The sequence below is a fragment of the Dermacentor variabilis genome, chromosome 2 (assembly GCF_050947875.1).
Source record: "Dermacentor variabilis isolate Ectoservices chromosome 2, ASM5094787v1, whole genome shotgun sequence".
Taxonomy (NCBI): Eukaryota; Metazoa; Arthropoda; class Arachnida; order Ixodida; family Ixodidae; genus Dermacentor; species Dermacentor variabilis.
Window position 1 is genome coordinate 30,324,388 of NC_134569.1, and position 22,606 is coordinate 30,346,993.

At 44.5% G+C, this 22,606-nt stretch overlaps 1 protein-coding gene across 3 annotated transcripts in view; it reads left to right on the plus strand.

The window, feature by feature from the left end:
• The window catches only part of LOC142571594 (protein lin-10-like), a 33,022-nt gene extending 12,150 nt beyond the window's left edge, over window positions 1-20,872 (plus strand). For 2 of the 3 annotated variants that reach the window (XM_075680082.1, XM_075680085.1), the window contains 5 exons: window positions 3,284-3,426; window positions 12,346-12,432; window positions 17,747-17,950; window positions 18,216-18,833; window positions 19,504-20,872. In XM_075680082.1, the coding sequence (XP_075536197.1) occupies window positions 3,284-3,426; window positions 12,346-12,432; window positions 17,747-17,950; window positions 18,216-18,833; window positions 19,504-19,575 (1,124 nt within the window). In that variant the 3' untranslated portion in view covers window positions 19,576-20,872. The remainder of the gene's footprint in view (window positions 1-3,283; window positions 3,427-12,345; window positions 12,433-17,746; window positions 17,951-18,215; window positions 18,834-19,503) is intronic. The other variant, XM_075680083.1, reaches the window with a different exon arrangement.
• Window positions 20,873-22,606: the final 1,734 nt, after the last annotated feature.

Sequence of the window (22,606 nt, forward strand, 5' to 3'; positions counted from 1 at the left end):
GATCTCGCTGGTAATGGCTGCCCTCGCCAACATCAACATCAGCAGGAACCCATTGGAACGTGAACGTCACCCTGGAGTAATATGTAAGATACCTTGTCAAGATTGCCACGCATCGTACATCGGAGAAACAGGCAACTTCAGACGACGTATCAAGCAGCACCAAAATGACGTAGGTAAGGGACACACAGCCACCAACACATGAGCTGAACATCACCTTAACATGGCTCACAACATTGAATGGAATTTTGCGACTTTCATCGACGCGGAAAAATCACTATCTTTTGGAATCATCATTAATCCAGTCGAGGCCTCTCACACTAAATCGGACACCTGGAAATCTACCAGAAATATACACCAGAATCGCTTTTATGTGAACAAGAGACCCCTAGGGGACTCGAAACATCATAAACTCCATTTCTTTTTCATACTTTGGCGAGTGTTTGTTTGCTGTCAAGAAGAAAAAAAAAAGCCCTTGAATTGTGTTCACTTTCTCATCGTACAGGTCTGAGCTGCACAGAATAACTTCACTTGCATTTCAATGTATTTTTTTTTCATTTTGTAAGACTTATGTAATAGTAAATATGGCAGTATTATTACTGTGCGTGAGTTTTGAGCTGAAGTAATGATGTGATAACAAATAATGGAATTTTGACACTGCAAAGTGCACACAGGTCTGCGGTAGTGGTCATATGGAGAAAGTGCTGCATATTGTGCTATACTGTGCTATCACTTGTGATACCCATCTCCACTGGTGATGCCAGTTTTATTATTGATAAAACATCGCTAATAGAGTAGTTACTGGGCAATAGTGTGGTTCTGTGAAGATATCCTGGAGGCTACAGTAATTATGGTTCTTGAGTCGGTTCATCATTTCTTAAAGTTTTGTTTGATTTCGTTTTTGTGGGTTATGTTGAATCGAAATTGTTAGATTTTGTTTTTATGGGTTATGGTGAATTAATACTGACCTCGGGAATGGGTGTCTGCTGTGTTTATTTCTGAATCTTCCGTATCGCTTTCCTGTAATGTGCTGTTGTGTGGTGTCATGTGTTCTCATAATCCCAAATATGGAACACATGCAATATTGGTTGGTACTGCTCCACTGGTACCTGCCATTTGCTCAGTGCATATTTTTTGACATTGATGCACAGTCATTTGAGTAGTTTGTGTTTGCATGGCATGAGAAATTTGCATGGTGCACTGTTGTATTGTAGATACAGTACGCTCCTTTTTGGGAAGCCAAAAAAATCTGGTAACATAAGTAGGTCTGTAGCCTTTGTTATGGCTATAGGCTCATTTTTTTCCTCCCAATAAGGCGAGAAAATTTTGAGGTTTTACAAATTTGTAATAATACTTGTGAGTTGAACCAATTTATAACAATACATAAGTGACCAAGAAAATTCCATTATTATAACCTAGTAATTTTTATAACTGGGTTGCACAGAGATACATGTGGAAATGGGCATGTGTTTTCTTTTTTTTTTTCTTTTGAGGATTTTGCATTTTTGCTTTCTTTCAGAGCAGACACTGCATAGCCAGATTTAATTGCTATGACCAATAACACAGCTTGGGAACATTGTAGTAAGCAGTTTATTTTACCATAGAATACACAAATGTTGACTGCATCAGCTGCTCATTGTTATATGTTAAAACTGGCATTGTTATAAGTGGGTTAGACTGTTTGATTTATCCAGTGTTAGTACCGAGTCGTATACAGTGCCACACTTCATGACTGAAGAAAGCACTGTGGTTCAGTTATGCCTCTGCCCAATTCCTGTGACAAGAAATACACTTGCCCCAGCAAATTCAAATAGGTGCCAAAGGTACGTGGTCACAAACATTTTGCTCAGGAATTGCCGAGCAGCGTCACTGAAGTGCAGTGACAGCTTCAGTCAAAGGGTGGCACCACTGTCACATCTTATAGTCAAGGTAGAGTACTGAGTGTAGGAGCATCACTGGGCTTCGCTGTTTCTAGTATTTCTAGCACAGATTAAGAAACAGAAACGTTAATAACTCCAAACTCTAATGAAACCATGGAGAATGCTTCATTTATACACTCTAATGTAATTCTGCAGGAATAAATGTTAATACTTTGTGTGCAGAACAAAAGAAAGCAGCAGCAGCTGCCAACTTTCATTTGATTGGTGTGGCTTATTTATTAGGCTGAACTGAATTAGGCTGATTGTGTTCACTTGGTATTTATATTTTGTTAGATTAAGTTTTAAACATCTATTTAAGAAGCTGTAGGTGCATGTTTAGTTTGAGTTAGATTCAGTTTTAAAGGAGTACTGGCCATCCATTTAAGAAAGTGCAGACACTCTACCACATACTTCTCACTCCTTGAAGGATGTTACTTAGCAGGGGCATAGCTTGGGCAACACATGCGGTCCGATTCCCGTCGCATCTACGCACACGTGATCGCTTTCCCTTTAATTACGGCGTCGTGGAACTCTGCACGTCTTTGCATTCGGCACTTCCATGCTGATAGAGCAAACATAGAAAACTGGAAGATGGACGGTGCACTGACCTAAGCCAAAGGAATCAATGCCTAAGCACCCCTACTGCAGCACACGGAGAACGCTACTGCAGCTAGGCTTGAAGCGTGTATGAGGTGGCCATTTTGAAATGCCGATGGCGATATGGTAACACGGATTTAGGGTCGTACTCGATTCTAACGCACACACAAGTTTAGGACCCGCTTTATCGAAAAAAAAAAGTGCGCTTTACATTTGAGTAAATTTGGCAAATATATGTTCAGTTGCTGCTAAAGTTCTTTCAATATGCCAGAATTGGCATTGTTGACATTATCATGACATCATGCCATAGAACAAAATTTGGTGATGTCGTGTAGCAGTAAGGCTAGGTATGACAATGGTGTTAATAAAAAATAACAGTGATTCACGTGTTTGTTGTGGCTCCCCTCCTATGTGGCAGCTGCATAAGGAATGGAGTGCGCCAACATATAACCTCAACATATAACCTCATGTGTCCACCTCCTGTGTACTGAAACCAAAACTGGTTTACAGAAAGAAGTAGTATGGTAAATTATTTAGAGTTCCCTGATACCTACAAGTATTTTATTTTTATAGGGTTTAGGGTAGTTTTTATGTTCATTTAAAGCAAAAAGAAAAAAATGATGTTGGAAATGTTGTGTAACTACTTTAAGGTTTTGCAAATGCCGAACTGGCAAGAAACAAACATGCTGACGAACATGTTAAAGCGTTCATTGTGTTTGACTGCACCAGCAGTGTTCTTGGTGGCAGTGTCTTGCCTTGCTTCTGTGCAGTCCTGGTGCATGAACCTGCAGTGCTGATTGAAGGGGTGCTCTTCCGAGCCCGCTACTTGGGGTCGACACAGCTTGTGTGTGAGGGGCAGCCCACCAAGGCCACCCGCATGATCCAGGCAGAGGAGGCCGTGTCGCGCATTAAGGTTTGTTACACACTCAGCCCCCTCCTTTTTTCTGCAGACAACTGCTGTCCACATGGCGCTTCATTTTGCCCAAGGTATCGGTGGTGTCAATCTGTCCAGGCTTTATACCATGGCAGCTGACACACCACTGCAACTTATAACCTTAACCAGGACATATATTGAGCACAAGAGAAATACGAAGCCTCTGCCACTGCAGCAACTTGTAATCTTTTCTTTAGAATTGATGCTGTAGAGACGAGGCTGAGAGGGCACCAAACTTGTATCAGAATGAAAGCCAGTCTGCTTTATTTGCTGCTGCCAGAGAGACTTTGTCATTTTGACCCAGAGGCGCAAACTTCTTTTAGACTAATGATGAACCACTTTTGCAAACTTGTGAGAGGCTGACATAAATGTAGGGAATATGGAAGTGTAACACTGCACAAGCATGTGCTCTACTTTCAGGAAGAAGCCATACACATGAACAGATAAGCCAGAAGCAACTGTCATAGATTTTCATTCAAAGTGTTATGGAAAATCTCCACTTTTGCAAAATTAGGTGGTTGCAGTCACCGTGTAATACGTCTAGCAGTATATTTCATCACTGTGGGCAAGGGTGGTCTGTTATTTAATGTATATAATACTATGTATTTCTTTGTTCTTCAGTGTTTTCTCTGTGTTCGTCTATCGTGCACCTCACCAAAGGTGCTGTGAGCGGTTAGTGGTCATTCATGCTGATACTGCTTATATGGCTTGCATGGCTTCACAAGCCTATTGTGTCATTAGGCATTTTAGACATATAAACGGCCCATTTAATTAGTTTTACAATGAAAGCTTGATATGACAAACTTCAGGGGTCCACGGCAAATTGTTCATTAATTCTGAAAAGTTGTTATAGTGAAAGTTTTGAAATTAACCATTTTGTCCATGAACCCATCAGTTTATCAGTTGTCACCGTATCTCTCCACACGAAAGAAGAGGCATGTGCAGAAAAAGTGGCAAAAGAAGAAATAAGCGTGCCTCTGTTGCTAGGCGACACTTGTCTGAGCGGAGCATGTGCTCGCAAAACCTAATGCGTTGTCACCTCCGCAATACAAAGAAGAAAAAAAAAAAACTCTCTCCTGGCGTTTTCTTTCCTTCAATGCTATCTCAGGTTTTCCAAACCCATGTGCAGTAGTGTTCGCTTTCTGCACCTTGTCATCTGCTAGCCTACTGTTCCGGCTGCCGTAAAGGACAAATGGAAATATAAGAAACCCTGGATTTCTGAACATCAGTTCGTAGCACTGAGGCGTTGTTAACATAACATGGAAATTGAATGATAAACATTATTCTGAAAGTTCGGTATTCTGAAGTTCGTAATACTGAAATATTTTTACATTATGACTATGAGCAGTCAGTGGGGGATTTCTGAAAAGCTGTTAATGTGGTGCTTGTAGTAATGAGGTTTTACTGTACATTGTCAGAATACCAGCGCTTTTTACACGAGTCATGTGAGACTACAACCATGCAATATTATCCCTCCATGACAAACAAACTTTAATATGGGAACTCTCATCAATTCTGGTGTGTAGTAGAGTCTCATTAATTTGAACTCCAAGGTGACCAAAAATTTTGAACTACATGGATTTCAAATGAAGGAGAGCCCCTTTTAATATAGCATCCGCAATTGTGCAGTACAGCGCGCAAAACCAAAACTATATCTGGGCTCGCGTTGAAAAACTGTTAACTTTCACCCATCAACACGCGACATATGCCGGAAGAAGCTTAGGTTCTGTATAAAATAAAAGTGCGATAACATTGCATTTCGCGTGCAATTTCCTGTGGCTACGATAGTGTTGAATTCTAGAAGAGTTGACTGTTGGGCTAGTTGGTCGTCCATATTTGAAGAGGTAGCTTAGCGCAAATAAAACCACGGACACAAGGAAGACAGACAAAGACAATCTCGAGGGTTGACCCTCGAGATGTTTGTGTTCTGTTTGGTTTGGTAGCGCTTGTCCTTGTCTGTCTTCCTTGTGTCCGTGGTTTTATTTGCGCTAAGCTACCTCTTCAAATACGATAGTGTTAGATACGGGACCTTTTCCTGAGCCTCCTTCGAGTTCACCAGACCACATCGAATCGCACCCCACCTAAGTAAAGAACGCAGAAGCACATCTACCACGTTCCCGAGGCGCAGCACGTCCAAACAAGTTGGCGTCCCCCACCTCGTGCGCCGCATGTGGAGCTTTCACTGCTTGACTCTTCCCGAAAGTATAGCGGGAGCCTGGCACGGTTTCAGGTAATGTGGGTCCCGAGCAAAGCTGCTTTGCAGCTCTGAAAGGTCGCTCGAAGACAACCCGTCTCCCCCCATCCGCCTATTGTGATGGCGCTTGCAAGCCGCGAGCCAACGACGACCGTAATGCCCCGTGTAGCCCTGGGAGCAATCCCCCCCGTCCGCCTTTGTGACGGCAGTTGCAGACAAATAATCCCTCGGACAATTGGAGCCCAAGGAGCGACCCTCTGCGCTGGGTGTGACTTACATTCGCACGAGCGCCTACCATTGGCCGAAAATGACGCCACCTGAGGGGGCTTGCCGATTGGCCGAAAATGACGGCATCTGAGCGGGCTCGACGATTGGCCGAACAGGACGTGACCTCGAGACACCGAAGGGGTTAAAAGCCAGAGACCGGGAGCAGCAAGAGAGCATTTCTTCATTCATCTCTTTCGAGCTTCTTGCCATGGGCCGCAGCGTCCGAGTTGCTACCGGCCCGTAATGACGTTATGATTGTTAATCTCTTTGTACTCTCACTGTAAATAATGTAAATAAACCTCCAGTTTTCATCTCAACGTCCTTCTCAACCTCGGCCAACTCTCGCACCCAACGGCAAGGTCGAAAAATCTGGGGGACAGCAATTGGGATTGTCCTCCAGATCCAACAATAGTGAGCGAAGAAAGATGGTGTCTTGATGTGCCGTGCTGTACTTTCACATCCCTAAAGTTAGAGATGATGTTATTGAGCGCACTCTGAGAGAGAGAGATAGAGAGAGAAAAAACATTTATTCGAACCATCGAGGTGGTTGCTCTTGAGGTCGATCGGGTGGTGTCCTCATTCCAGGACTCCACTGGCCATGGCTGCTCGACGTACTTGCTGGACGAGAGCTTCTTGTCCCACCAGGGTATCGCCGGTCAGCTGTACCTCCCACCGCTCAAATGACGTGCTAGGCGTCTTGTAAGTGTTGAGGTTTGCCCCCGCACCCCCACGAGATGTGAAAGAGTGTAGGGCATGTGTCGCCGCACCAGGGCCAGATGCCGCGATATGTATGTGGGAACATTTTACTGTATCTGTGTAGTTTTGGAAATGTGTTGGTCTGAATAAGTCGGAGAGCTACGGCATCTTCAGTGCTCAGCTTTCTGTGAGGCGGAGGATAAATCCTGCGGTTGAGTCGCTGGATCTCGAGTCGGTCGCAGTAATTGGACGGCAGGGGCATGAAGGTAAAGGGTGGGGATTGATGAGACGATTCGTCTTGCCCCGCTCGGTTGATTAGCGCTCGAGCTAGGGCATTCGCCCTTTCGTTCCCCTCCAGACCCGCGTGGCCTGGCGTCCACGTGATTTGATGGTATTCTTGCAGCCTCGGGCCTAGAATCTGAGCCGCCAGCAACGATGTTCGTCCGTTGGTAAAGTTACGGCAGGCCTGTTGCGAGTCGGTAACGACATGGACTTCTCTGCCTACCCTGTCTTCTTGCTTTATTACCAGCGCCGTGGCTATGGTCTCGGCCGCAGCTGGGGTCTCTGCCCTTACGGAGGCCGTGAGGGTCAAGGAGTTGTCTCTCCCGTTCACGGCGGCTACCGCGAAGAGGCCCCCTACAGGGTACGCCGCCACGTCCACGTACGTTACGTACGGGTCACCCTTGAATTGTCGGTGCTGTCTGTCGACGCGAGCCTTGCGTCGTCCTTCATGGAGTTCATGGCTCATGTGCTTCGATATCGGGTTCGCCTTGATCTTGCCTCTGACCTGAGGCGGGAGTGATCGTTGCCCATCGAGGGCACGGAGCTCCGTTGCTGTTCCGGTCCGGTGGAGGATGGCTGTGCCCGCCGCCGTCTTCTCAAGTCTGGTCTTTTGCGAAGCCATAACCACATCCGACAGCTCAGCGAAGGTGTTGTGGATTCCGAGGGCCGCAAACTTCTCGTTTGAGGGGGTGACAGGGAGACCCAGGGCCGTTTTGTATGCGCCTCTGATGATGGCATCGACTTGTTCTTGGTCGCGTTTGTTTAGCGAGTGATAGTGATACGGCATGCTATACGTTATTCTGCTGATAACCAGAGCCTGGACGAGGCAAAGCGTGTCCTGTTCTCGCATGCCCTTGCGGCTTCTTGTAATTCGTTTTATAATCTGCGAGATCTGGTTGGTGGCAGACCTTAGGGTTTGGATGGTGTGGGAGGCTTTCAGGTTGCACTGGATCCAAAAACCCAGAATCCTAGTCTTATTGCCTTCTGTGATCTTCTGACCCTCAAGATAGAAATCGATAGGGCCGGGGGACTTGTAGATTCCTCCTCCGTGCACCCGGATCACCTCGGACTTTTCGGGCGCACAACGCATCCCACTCGCTGCCGCAAATCTCTCCACGGCCGTCGCAGCCTCTTGAAGGGTCGCCTCTTTTCGTGCTAGGGAGCCCTTGGTGGCCCAGAGCATGATGTCGTCTGCGTACAGGGTGCAACCTAGGTCGGGGATCTTCCGCAGCTCTTTGGTCAGCGCTAGCATCGCGACGTTGAACAGAATCGGGGAGATTATCGCCCCTTGCGGTGTTCCTTTGTTCAGCACGTCGATCGTATCCGATCGAGTCTGGCCTATTCCGATGGTTGCTGTCCGGCCCATCAGGAACATCAGGAAGTAATTAAAGATGCGCTCCCCGCAGCTGATGTTGTTCAGTCCCTTGAGAATGGCCTCTGAGAGGGTGGCTTAGGTGAGTGCGTGGTAACGCGATAAAGTGCACACTGGGGCCTGTTTCCTGCTTCTTTTAAGCTGGATAAAAAAACGGTGCGCGCTGCTCTGTTTGCTCTGATTCGGTCTCGGCTTCATTTGTATATTTCCTCTTTTATTATTATTCTTTATTATTTTATTATGGTAGCTCGCAATGCATCGAACTTTCACCTTTGGTTTGAATTTGTTCGAAAAGCGGGGATAGGAGTGAGAGATTTTGTTCAGTACAGTCAAATCTCGTTACTCGAACCCCACTTTTACGAATTTCTCAAATTTACGAATATTTTAAAAATCCCTGCTAGATTGCCTATATAATGTAAAAATATTTCAGAATAACGCACGTAGTTTATTTTACCCTTTATAACCGAGGAACATCAGTATTATGAATTCGGCTAAAAGTAACAGTGCCGCAACTCTAGCGTAAAACAGAAACCTCAAGTGCAGTAGCGATCATCATCACCATGTTGAGTGCCAACTGCTTCACCATAAACCACCAAGAACTTCAAGACAAAGGTTTGCCGACGTTCATGCGAGATCCAACGATGAATGCAGCTAGCGACGGCACTAAGAAGAAGTGAAAGCAGTTTTCGCTGCAGGACAGATTGGACGTATTGCAGGAAATCGACGCAAGGAAAAAGCAAATCAACATGTGCAGACAGTGTGGCATCGCCCCATCGACCGTTGCGACCATTTTGAAAGACCGAGACAAGATTGTGAAGCTTCACCAGGAATCACAACTCGCTCCTACGAGGAAACGGCTGTGACTGGGAAACTTTCAATATGTGGACCAAGCTGTTCTCATGTGATTCAATGATGCCAGACTGCAAAACGTTCCCGTGTCTGGCCCAATGCTCCAAGGAAAAGCCCGCGAATTTGTCGATGCACTTGAAATAACTAGGTTCGACGCCAGTGCAGGTTGGCTTTTTCGTTTCCGCAAAAGGAACAGAATAACTTGGCAGGTAGTCTCTGGCGAAGAAACGGCTGCTGACAGAGAAGGCATGGATTCCTGGCGCAATGATCGTTTTCTAGAGGTGGCTGAATCGTACTCTGAAGGCGATATTTTCAATGCGGATGAGACCACATGTTTTATCAGCTCCTGCTAGACAGGACGATGCACTTCAAAGGACAATAGTGCAAAGGAGGGAAGAAGTCGCATCCTCAAGTGACAGTCCTGCTCTGCTGTAATGCAACAGGCACGAAAAAAATTAAACCGCTCGTCATTCGCAAGTATGCAAAGCCTTGCTGCATGAAAAACATCATGTTGTTACTGTACGACTACCGCACCAACAAATGAGCCAGGATGACCAGAGAACTCTTTTCTGAGTGGCTAATCAAACTCGACGACCAAATGAGGAGGGTTGTCGACAATTGCTCTGCTCACATTGTGACTGTTCGCTTGGAGTTTCTGCCGCCAAACAACATGTCCTTGCTGCAACCCCTAGACCAGGGCATTATAAAGAGTGTGAAAGCAGAATTGTGAAAGCGCCTTGTGCAGTGGTTGATTATCAACCTCTGCCTAAAGCAGCTTGGTGGAACTTGAAGGCATCCTCCGTTAGCAACTGCTGGCGAAAAGTGGAGCTTGTCAAAGTGCCTGTGCAGCTTGAAGATGACCTTGGGGTGACCGACAACAACCCACGAGACCTGTGGACCGAGGTTAGGTATTGCTGCCCACCGTCTCTTCATTCGACTGTGTGGAGAGTGTCAGCGCAGCACTATCGGCGGCAGATCTGACAACAGAAGAGATTATTAACTGCGTTCGCGACGTCTCCAGTGACGATGAAGACCCGAAGGAAGGTGACTGTGGGTCACTGAACACAGAAGATAAGATCGTGTCAAACATTGATGTTTTAGTGCACATGAACAAAGCCTGCGATTTCATCACTCGGTGCAATGACGTACCCGATGAGGTATTACGTAAAGTGGAAGATTTAGATGCATTCCTAACCGGCCGTGTGTGCTGCACGTGCCAGAAGAAAATTACTGATGTCTTCAACTAAAGCAGCTTTGAAGTAAGTGAAAAATTTTTATTTGAGAGTATGCTTGTCTGCACACATGTCTACTGCCAAGGTACGTCATCTTCATTCCTAGGTTTGTCCACTGACGTTATTTATAATCGCAAGTTTTTGATTACAGCGATATTTCAATATAACGAACGATTTTCGGCAGTGCCACATGATTTATTTTATTCAGGTTTGACTATATAACCTTTGTGTGGTTTTTGGAGTTTGAATTAGCGGGAGTTTTTCTCTGTTCAAAGACATTGAACTTGGCTGAGACCAACAGAGCAGTTCGAATTATCCGTCAATTCAAATTGAGAGATTTTGAATTAGTACTTCACTGCATAATGGTATATTCAACATGAAAAGATTTTAATGAATGCTCATAGTGAATTAATTTGCAGCACACCATGTTGAGGAATATTCCTGTTATAGCTGCCTCACTGGTTGCTACATGGCATAATATAATTGAATAAAACATGCACAGGCCTTCTTTGTGTCTGTATAGAATTATATTTCTTGTTAATGTTGGTTGCTTAGTAAACATTTCATCTGTATTCCTAGTCTTACTGTGGTGGGCAAATAAGTCAGTACCAGAATGGGCATTGATATTATTTCTATTGTTCAAGCACTATAAACTTAGCTTGCATTTTCTTTTCTACCACTGCTTCGTGGAATAAGTCTCTGGTGAGTACCTCTGCTGAAGAAATTACCATAATCAGCTGTCTGCACCCTTCGTTATGGCATGTTTAGTGACTAGATTTATTTATTCACTTTGATTTTTCATTCTCCCATTCTTTCTTGCATGCTGCTTGCCTGCATTAAAATTGAAATGTATAGGACTGAGATTTAATGGTGTAAACGTGTAGTCGACTTCTGTTAATTTGATATTGTTAATTTACCTTAATTTCTATTAATTTTCTTCTGATTTGACCATAGCCAGTAGCTGTAAATGGTTCCATGCTTTATCTGTGGAGGAAAACTTCATTGTTTAAACTATAAAAATAGCATAATGGAATATCTGAACTGCAACAGATTGCCAGCAGGCACATTGTAAGTCATGCACCATTTCATATAAATGTACAAACACTCAAGCCGCCGCCTATTGCAACCTTTCAGAAACTTCAACTTTCTGGATACTTTCCACATGCAGTGTACACACGAGCAGTAATCTGAAATCGAGCATGACGTGAATGAAAACTGCTGCTCAAGCCACTGATCAATGAGGACAGCCAATTTTGCTTGTGCCACTTTATACGATGCCATATATGGGGCTTCCATATCATCAGTTATGTAGAAGCTTGGGAGTTACGGCTGATTGTAGGACTCGGGTGTGAGCAGCAATTTTTAATACTTGTCGGCACTGCTAACCAGGTCTTGTGGTGCATTGTTCAGTCAGCATTGAAAATTTATAGACTGTGTGGAACCTGAGAAAAAGCTGAATATTTTCACAGCCTGGTATTTAGATTTTCAGACTGTATGGGTACAACAACTTAGTGCTGTGCAGTTTTTCTGGCCGCTGTTCAACTTTTCAACTTTTTACAGATAGTATGGTCTGTTAACTTTTGATTCTGACTGCACAGTGCCTACATGCAAGTATGGCTGGTAACCCCTGTAAGCAAACATCTCCAATAAATAAAGCTTCGAGTTCGATGAATGCCTCTAAGACATCCTTTGTATTATTCAAACTTACTTCACATGCCCCCTTTAAATATAAATTAACAGAGGTTGACTGTGTGTCTTTCAAAGAATCTTGCTCTGAGCCTGCGCTACATAAAGGTGCCCTAAATAATAGATGGTAAAAAAAAGGGAGGATTTGTACAAGATATTGCACTGTTAGCTTGAAAAGACATCATGTAATATGCAGATGTAAGTTTTTATATCACCAAAGTCACATATGCAGTCTGTTGATGCCCTGGGACAGGTATATATATAATGCAAGTGGTCTTATATATCGACAATGGGGAATAATGTCCTGATGCTTTGTACAGGCGCCCGAAGGAGAAGCACAACCTAGTACAGAAGTGGACCTGTTCATCTCCACCGAGAAGATCATGGTGCTGAATACTGACCTCAAGGTAACATCTCCTGTTGCTTCTCTGTTGGTGAATTCTTACAGTAGTTGTATTGATTCATAAGCACATTATTTTCAGACAAAATTTCTATAAATAGTACTAGATAGTAAATGTGCTTGCAGTCTAACACAATTTCATTAATTAAATCACAGGGCAGTAGTTAAATCTAGGTAGTATAACAACCTTTAATATAAAAAAATTTCTGATATAACGAAATATTTTACTTTTCATTATCTCTTGTTCATAGAACACCATGCATTTAGAACCAAGGAATGCTGAGACAATAAATGGAAACTTCCGCGGATGCAGACGGTCAAATGGTTGAATTACAAGCAGCTGCTTGCAAACACACCTCTCAAATCACACCGCAGAACAAGAGCGACCACTGAAATGGAGCCGCATCACATTCCGTTCGGTACAAAGTCCAAGTGCGATAAGATCCTATCGCGCGTACTGTCTGCTTTAGGTGCGAGTGAAAGTGTGCAAGGGTGATAAAAGAAAGATGTAAGTGTGCGAGGGTGATAGAAGAAAGATGGTGGCTTCACGAGTGCCGCCTTCCCGCTTGAGCAAAGGGGAAGACGAGGAAAGGAGCAAGCTCGCGGTGATGGCGGTCATGCGCAAGTGGAAGGGGGAGGGAGGAAGTGGTCAAAATGGAGTGCAAGTTTGCACACGCCTCGATATCTGGCACGCCTCTCGGTTGTGGCTGCGCATGGCTAAGCGTGGCAAGTGCGGCTGAGCGCATACACAGCCACGCACCCTGCTTTAGAAGTAATCTGCCGCGTGTGTTGATTGTGGGCCTGCTGAGAGTGGGCCTGCCGAGACGGCGTGGCATCATGTAAGCTGTCTCCTCGCGTGTTTAATATTAGAGCTTGCGTAATGTGGAGTTGCGGTGACTTGTAGTGAGAGGCAGACGAGGCGTTCGCTCCCCGCTGCCGGCGCTTTTCATGATAGAGTCATCCCAGCGCTGGTGACGCTATCTGCTGCGGGGGCGGAGTGTACACGAAAGTGTGGCTGGCTTAGCTTAATTCGTGCCGCCGGTGTGAAGATATCGTCGACGTGGTATCAAACCGTATCATTCGTAGCAGACTCCTAAATTCAGCAGAATGAATTGTTTTCTCATTCTAATTTGCTTTCTTCGATTGCCCGATAATTCGGAAAATTCTGCGGCCCCTTTGCTTGTAAGAAAAGTCGATCGGCGACTGTACTTATTTCCATAAAAGGTCGAATTTCAATACAATGAAATTTCGATATAACGAAGCAAATTGCCTATTTTACAGACTTCGTTATATTGAGGTTTAACTGTATTAGTCAAAGTGCAATGTTAAGCTCACTTACTGTTGGTACAAAGAACCCTTGAAAAGGTCTTAAAGTTGTACTTTTCCATTACGGAAGCAATTGTATTTTAGTAATGTAACAGTTTGAGCAATTCTCATATTAGCAGACACCATTTTCATATTGTGGTTGTATTTTTTGCTTATCCAGCAGATTACTGTGGAAATCTTCCTATTATCAGTGCACAGTGTTTCATACATTCTGTCATAATGTGCTGTACATGTTCTTTCCTTAACCATACTTGTTCCTCCTGGTCAGAATACATAATTGTCACCACTTTCTAGCTGCCGAGTGGCCTTTGTCAAGTGCATGTGCACTTGCCAAAAATATTTACCATTTGAACTGATTTCTTCAACATTGAGAAAGTCATCTATCCAGCCGGTGGAAGGTGATGTCAGTGTTTTGCCAGACTGTAAAGTGTAGATGTATTTTGCTGCAAGCAGGTGGACTGCTTCTTCATGTCAGTGCCTGCTTAGTCTGCTCCTCTTGCAGAAGTACTACACAGGTGACATGGCTGGACGCACTTGCCCAGATTTGCACGGTCAAGTTCTGCTACAATGAATTCTGTATTAAATGAAATTCTTATTAGTACAGTGATTTTTTTTATTCCCAGCTAATGAGAGGCAGAGGCTTACAAAAAGCAAGAAATCATAATAATGATAATAACCTTAGTCCATGTTGCCTCAGCAGTTTTGGCAAGATAAAACTGAAAGGGTGTGACTCTTGTTGAATTGCAAGATAAAAAATTTAGAGGATGCTTAAGCTTTTCCTTTAACCCTTTGAGGGTCGATTTTTTTCGCCATATACGACCACCCAGGGTCGATTTTTTTATTGCACATTTAAATTTTTCAGAGGGACCTATTTCGAAAATAATTTACCGTAATTTTTCTAGGGTGACTGTAAAGTGAGAAAAAAATGTTTTGCGTTGGTATGTATGTACTGTTGATTCATAAAAAACAATAAAAATAAGAAATAAAGTTATAAGAATTTTTTTTTAAATGGTGCATTGTTATACACAATGTCCACACGAGAAAAATACACAAGAGGAATGCGCACACGAACTGCTTTGCGAACTTTGGAAGCCCCCTCCTATTTGCTCGCACCATACCACAAGCACTCGTCTGCCTGCAGTGGAGAAACTCGAACAGGGTTGGGCTGGTATACCAATTATTTATGAACAGGGAATGTCCCCTCCCGAGAAAGTCTCCAAGCAGCTCCACCACAACAGACCCTGTAAATCCCAGCTCTTTTAGTATGGTCACAGCTGTAGTAGCTCCTGCGTACATGATAAACCGCAAGATGTAACCTGTGTTGACGTCACAAAGCACAAACAGCTTTACACCAAACCGATGCCTCTTAGAAGGAATGTACTGTTGAAAAGTAAGGCGTCCACTCCAAGGCATCAGAGACTCGTCTATGTACAAGTCTTGAAAAGGAACAAAAAGTGCGGCAAATCTTTCTTGTATTGCTTCCATCACCGGTCTGATTGCTCTTAGGTGGTCTTTTTCATCTGTGATTGAACTAAAGTGCAGCACTCGCGTCACTAGGCAAAACCGGTTGGCGGAAAAGACTGACCGGAAAAACGGAGTTTCCAACATCGTATCTTTAGACCAGCATTCCCTGAGAGTATTTTTCCTCACCAGGCCCATGAATAGCACAATCGCTAGAAAGCAGTAAAGTTATGAGACGTCGCTCTCCTGCTACCCCCTGAGTCGCGACTTTCAGGGCAGACTACGCTCGTGAACCTTTTGTTTTGCGTACTGGTTTGTTTCGGCTACAATCTGCGAAACCACACCTTCGTCAAAAAAAAAAAAGCTTGAAGTAGTAGACTTCTTTTGCATCTGGGGGCAGCATAGCGCTGGACACTTGTCCAGAATGTGTGGCATCAAATGTAAACAAGGAGGGAGAAAAGTCACCTTTGACCCAGTCAGCATCGTCATGCTGCGAACGCTTTTGAGATGTTGCTCCTTCGTCAGATTCCGAGTCTGAACTGGCGAGTAACTCCTCATCTGACGGGCTCAGGTCCAATGAATCTGACTCTGACCCGGTACTTGGGCAGTAGTCCGCATCGGAGCAATCGCCGCTCGACTCGCTGCAGAGCAGCCGGCGGGCACGTCCCTAGCGTAATTGAACTGTGAGGTGAGCAAACTCAAGAAAACTGTGTGGTTGTGCGCTCGTCAGAAAAGTAAAACGTTGTGACAAACTTCCGCTCATCCTTCAATCTTATCGTCAATCACATGCTTCACGGGTCTCCAAAGAAAGGAAACGCATGCATGGCGGCATCCTTCGTATGCGCACCCCTGTGAGCAACAAATGAGCGAGTAACAGGTCACCCTTTGAGTGATTACAACGACATAGCCATCAGTTTTGCGAGCGAAAGAAGCCGAAACAGCGTGCGGAACAAAAAACTAATCGCCGCGCGCCCGCGCGGGCGCCAATGCGTGATCGGTAGCAGACGTGCCAGAGCGAAAAAACCATACAACGAAAACCGAAAGAGAGAGACGCGAGAAAAAAATTCCCTTTATCCCCACATAATGGCAGCACATGCCAGGCAAGAAAAAGTTAAGAAATTGGCGCACTTTTTAAACTTGCAGACAGCGCCGTAAATATAAGGCATCGACCATTTTTGGACTTGTTCGCGGCGCCGTATATTTACGTCATTGACCTTCAAAGGGTTAAGGGTGGAATGCGATAGCATTCAAAGATGCCTGATTGGTTCTCACGCTTCTCTGCAACTGGAGTGTACGTAACCATAATGTCTACTGGGAAATGCTGGCCGCGAATGCTGCGGGCTTTATGGTATACAAACATGGCCTCATGCATGGGCCACGATGTGGCGGAGTGAGTGCCAGCTGGAGGTATTGAAAGTAACTGAGCGCGCCGCTCCGTGGCCCCCAAGACACCAACTCGTGCGCTGGCGCGCAAATCGCAGACACCTCAGCCAGTCTGTGACTTGTAGATACCCTGGAAAAGTGGTTTCTTTGACTTTTTGCAGAACAGAATTATGTTTTTTTTCTACAGCCATATTACAATCTGAGAACTATCATGTCTGTAGGTTGTGTGTAAGTCATAGTTTACGATTTTTCCAGGTATTTTAGCTTGACAAATTCAATTAGTTAAGTAAATTCCTTGTGTCACATGAAGGGCCTGGGTGTGCGTGGTTCGAAAATCTTTTTGCCAAAATGACGTCCGACGCCGACACCGGATTTTCTGTGACGCGAGCTCCTAAACGCTATTGCATTAAAACTGTGACATCAAAAAAAATATTCAACTGGAATTTTGCTACAAATGAAATGTGAATATCACAAGAAGAGGGTTATTGCAAACAGAATTCGAGCCTTTAGTTGGGAACAGTAAAGCCGAGGCTTTGCTCGCATGACTGCCAAACAAGTTGGTACGTACTGTACTAAGACATGCTTTGTTTCAATTGCATGACTGTGCTGTGTGGTGGATATGCACTGCTGCTCCAAAGACGAATGCACACACGCATCCTTTCTTTTACACTGCTAGAATGCTGCTGCTCATACCTCCTCCACTGTCTGAAGCATGTGTTTTCAGAAATCACTGTGCTTGTTGCATGTATTGCAGAGCAGATAACTGTAGTGGTGTGAAGTCACTTGTGAGACCCTGGTATACCGATCGGCTGCTTGCCAATTTCTATGTTCACATTTAAGGTCTCATGAGAAAGGTCGTAACACAATAGGACCACAGTATTTGTTCGTGGTGATGAGGCATTTGAAGTGCAGATGATGTACAATATTAGGGTGCAAAGTGTCATTTGTGCCATTGATTATCAGTTCACACGGTGATGAAAGTAGCTGCTGGCAGGGTGCAAGAATTGTCATGACTGTGCTGTCAAAAAATGTTCTTTGAATTCTGTTTTAGCAAGGTTTAGTCAAAATCGTTCAGGTGGGGGAAATGTGAGCTCTTGAAGTGATAGTGTCGTGAAGGTGTCTAAACAGTACCTGCCTTTGCATGTTTACAGGAGATCATGATGGACCATGCACTACGAAGCATCTCCTACATTGCGGACATTGGGGACCTGGTGGTGCTAATGGCACGGAGGCGAACTCTGGAGGATGATGCGGGAGGCGGGAGTAAGCTGCGACGCACTCCTAAGATGGTCTGCCACGTGTTTGAGTCGGAAGAGGCCCAGTTCATTGCACAGTCCATCGGCCAGGCTTTTCAGGTAAGGCTCGTTTCTAATGAATGCTTTGTAAAGTTTATGTTCATTGAAGAATGAGATTATGGTACTGTTTGTTCTTGCATCCTTCTTTTTTTAATGGCATGTTTTGTTTCACTCTATCATGCATTGTGTGCTGTTTGTACAACTTTGTTCACTGTTGCTCTTACTCGGTATTAGTATTGCAAGCCCTTGGTTCTTGGTCTTGGGCATTAGGTCCTTTCCCGAGTTAAACTGGAACACTGTGTAACCACAGCTTGGCATGCTGCAGGTGGCATACATGGAGTTTCTGAAGGCAAACGGAATTGAGGACTCGTCTTTTGTCAAAGAGATGGACTACCAGGAAGTACTCAACTCTCAGGAAATATTTGGGAACGAGCTGGAAATGTTTGCCAAAAAGGAGCGCCAAAAGGAGGTGGTTGTGCCCAAGCACAAGGGCGAGATCTTGGGCATGGTCATCGTCGAGAGTGGCTGGGGCTCTATGCTGCCAACCGTGGTCGTGGCCAACATGGCGCACAACGGTCCAGCCGCCCGCTGCTCACAGCTGAACATAGGCGACCAGATCATTGCGATCAATGGAGTCAGCCTTGTGGGCCTGCCTCTTTCAACCTGTCAGGCATATGTCAAGAACACCAAGCATCAGAGTGTGGTCAAGCTCACGGTAGTGCCCTGTGCTCCTGTTGTCGAAGTCAAAATTAAACGGCCTGACACCAAGTACCAGCTGGGCTTCAGCGTGCAGAATGGTGTTATCTGCAGCCTACTCCGTGGTGGCATTGCTGAGCGTGGTGGCGTCCGGGTGGGTCATCGCATCATCGAGATTAATGGACAGAGTGTTGTAGCTGTGCCCCATGAGAAGATTGTGAATCTACTGGCCACATCAGTTGGAGAGGTGAGTGGACGAATGCCTCGGATGGGATTTTTCGTGGGCACCCTGCATTGATTTTCATGACCAGTTGGCGCGTGCTGCCTCTTGTACCAATTATCAACGTAGCATTCACAGTGTGATGCTCATTCACTTTGAACAGTACCAAAGCTACTGATAGCAAATGCTAGCTATAGGCAACATGCTTTGAGGCACTTCTGCATTGCAAGTAGATCCCTGCACCATTGTCATTTAAGTTTCGGCTCCTGATAATACTGGGAATGAAATGACACTCTACAGTAGAGCTTTGATCGTCAGTTGTATTTTATGCACCCTGTGGTACGGAAAGCCAGGTGTACAAAATGCTGGCATGAGAACAATGAGAAGGACAACACGCACTCCACTTGTGTATGGTAATTGTTAGGGTGAAGGTGCTTCTTACTTAGTGAAAGTCGAGGATCAACCTTGCATTACTGCTTATGTGTAATATTCCTTTCAAAATAAGTTTGTTGGCAGCACCAAAAGTTTTAAACCACTGTAGATATGCTCCAATTAAAATTTGTTCAAATAATTTCAAGCGCAGCACCTTAATCAAAGCATTGGTAGTGACCACCTCCACAAATTGTTCATTATGTAAGTCATCACGCTTTCTTGCTACAACTGAACTTAATGTCTGCTTTCTTTTCTTTCCCTGCAGATTCACATGAAGACGATGCCAACATCCATGTTCAGGTTGTTGACTGGTCAGGAAACGCCCATGTACATCTGAGCAGTGTTGTGAGGATGCAGTGGCCACGTGTCTGTTATAGTCTCCCATCTAGTCATGGTACTTTCTCTTACTGCAAGAGATTTGGTGTGTGTGGACATGCCAGAGCACATACTCGACGTTTGGATCGAGAACAGCAGGCTGCCGAAAGTGCGCCATTTCGTATTGCCGTGGACCTACTCTACTTCTGTTTGCAAAGAGTCTTCATGAACTTTGCAGATAGTTCAGCACTAAATTGCTTGGGCTTCTCTGCACCTTAGCTTTTGCGACAGCGCTGTACAAGATGTGGACAAGATGCTGCCATTACTTCACTCAGGCACAACTGTATCTTTCCCTATCCCCTAATGTTGGGTACTGTGTGGACAGTGGTAAGCCAGCAAGATGTTTGCGATGACGTGGAGGAGGGAAGCACAAGCCACCTTATCATGCACAGGTCGAAGTGATGCTTTATGGTCTCAGTATGGTACCACTTGCCTGTTGGGACCACACAAGAAGTGCCAAGGGTACCTCACAGGATTGCACTGAACGAAGTTTCCTTCATGAGAAAGTATCAGATGGAGTGATAACTGTACTTAATGCATGGAAAAGTTTTAGCTGTCACAAATCTTCAAGCTTGTGGAGGAGGACTCCCTTTGAGAAGGAACTGCTCCAGCACTGCTGTGCATGTCAATTGTGGTCTGGTATTGCGGATGCAGCGCAGTGAGCTGTGCTGATGTGCTGCCAGGATTGGCCTTTGAACTGATAAGAGATGCTGTTTTGATTAGGTCAGCTCTATTAGAGCTCACACCTTTCCCACTGACATTTTCTTTTTCTTTTTTTCTACCAAGCAAGTCACATTGTGCCATGGCATCATCGTGCCGTTTAGCAACCAACTCATCTGCTAAACCTGAGATGCATTGAGAGAGTGGTTTATGCAACTTCTGCATGATTCTTCCAGGGCATGTGTCTGCTAGAATAAATGCTCTCTTAAATGTGATGCATGCCAATTTGAAAGTCAAGTATGGCATCATACACCGTGTGAACTGACATATTGCTGTTTGTCGAGACAAAAATGAAGAGTATACTGGAATGTGTGCTTTTGTGAAGAAATTATGGAAATCGATCTTATTTATAGGTGGAGACAAAGTCAGCAGCCCTATACATTTTTGTCAAGTCAGTCATAGTTCCTAAGAGCTTGGCATGGGCTGCGAATATTAAAAAAATAACAGTTTTGTCTGTTCACAGTCTGTAAAGACTTGCGAAGCGTTTCTGCTCGTAAAATGGAATCTCGTCAACAATAAAGAAATGCTCGTGCTGTCTAGTGATGCCATTCATTATAGTATTTAGCTGTGCTCTATCTGAAATGGTAGACAGTGAGAACCTCTGCTGCCTTATATGCTGTTGCTGCCAAGAGTTCACAAGCCCTGGTCCTATGAACAAGCTGCACTTCTGCTGAGCCTGTGGACATGGCCTAGAATTAAGTTGCCATCTGCTGTGGCATGTGGTATAGTTGGACATCAGTATAACAAGCATGTGATGATCAAAACGAGAACATGGTGGAAGCAGGAGCCTACGTTTCGACAAGTGGACTTGTCTTCAAGGCGACATATGCTTTCCTCACCTCAGTATATATTGGTGGGGTTCTAAAGGGGGAGAGGGCACAAGGTGGGTGGGTGCAGCAACGCGTGAAAGTGTGTTAGCGGCGATGGTGTAGAACAGAATAAAGGGAGTGCTGTGCACAAGGCCAGTGACACGGCCGTCTGTCAATTACGTGTCAATGGCCATGTGTTGACTGATGTGTCAAGGATGTGCACAGCAGTCCTCTATTGTTTCACTGGTGGTCATTCGCTATCGTGTCTCTGAAAGAGATAATAGAAAAGAGCGGCAGAAACCGGTGCTTCTGGGGGGGGGGGGGGGAATAAGAACTTCCCAAAGCAGGCGCCGAGCATTTCAACCAACCAGGTCATAACTTTGATGAACTTAAACTCTACATCTTACTCAAATTTCTGTTCTGAACGAGAAAAAAAATAGAGAGTCGTACCTTATCCACAAGTTCAAGACATTGCAACCAATAGGCATAAACGTTTCAAAGGGAGCTTTAGAATCTATTCGCTATGCTAAATTTCAATCTATAGGCAACAAGACTTAGTTTGGTTGTTTAGTGTTTTTGTTTTCTTCCTTCCCCTTCAATTATTGATTTATTCCATTTCAGTATTTTTTTTTTTTTTTTCCGGGGCACTGGTTTCTGCCGCTCCATCTATTATCCCTTTCAGAGACATGATAGCCCACAACCACCAGCGAAGCAGATAATAGAGGGGTGCTGTGCATGCCGTTGACATGTGGCTGACGGACGGCGGTGTCACCGGCCTTGTGCACAGCACTCCTTTATTCTCAATTCTAAACCCTTGCCGCTAACACACCTTTGCTCGCTGCTGCACCCACTCACCTTACACCCTATCCCCTTTAGAAGAACCTCGCATATGGATATATACTGTGGTGAGGAAAGCATATGTCGCCTCGAAGAAGACAAGTCCACTTGTTGAAACGTTAGCTCCTGTTTCCACCTTTTCTCGTTTTGCTCATCATCTTGAATTTCCATTTCCTGCGTTCCCTGTGTTTTCTCTGAATAACAAGCATGTGTATCATAAATTAGTGGATACAGAAATGTTTTATAATTTGCTGACGATGCTTTATGTGAATGGGCTTTTTGAGGCTACAACTAAACCGTAATATAGATTTATTAATATTGTGTAGTAATATCTGGTTCATTTAAAACAATATATGTTTTGCTTGCAGCTTGGAATAGGCTTTCTGGTAGCAAAAATTCAGAATTATAGGCAAGAGCAACCTGCAACTCCAGTTGTTGGCTTTTGGTGCCAATACATGGCACTACACTTGGGTTTTTTTCCAGTTATCTCCAGAGTTCCAGAGTGCCAGTTATCTTTCGTTGTGAGTAGTGCATACTCTTATGTTTTGCTTTACACTGATGGTAGTGCATCACGGAGAATAACTACCAGCTAAAAATTGTTATAAAGTTCACTGAAAAATGCAAAGG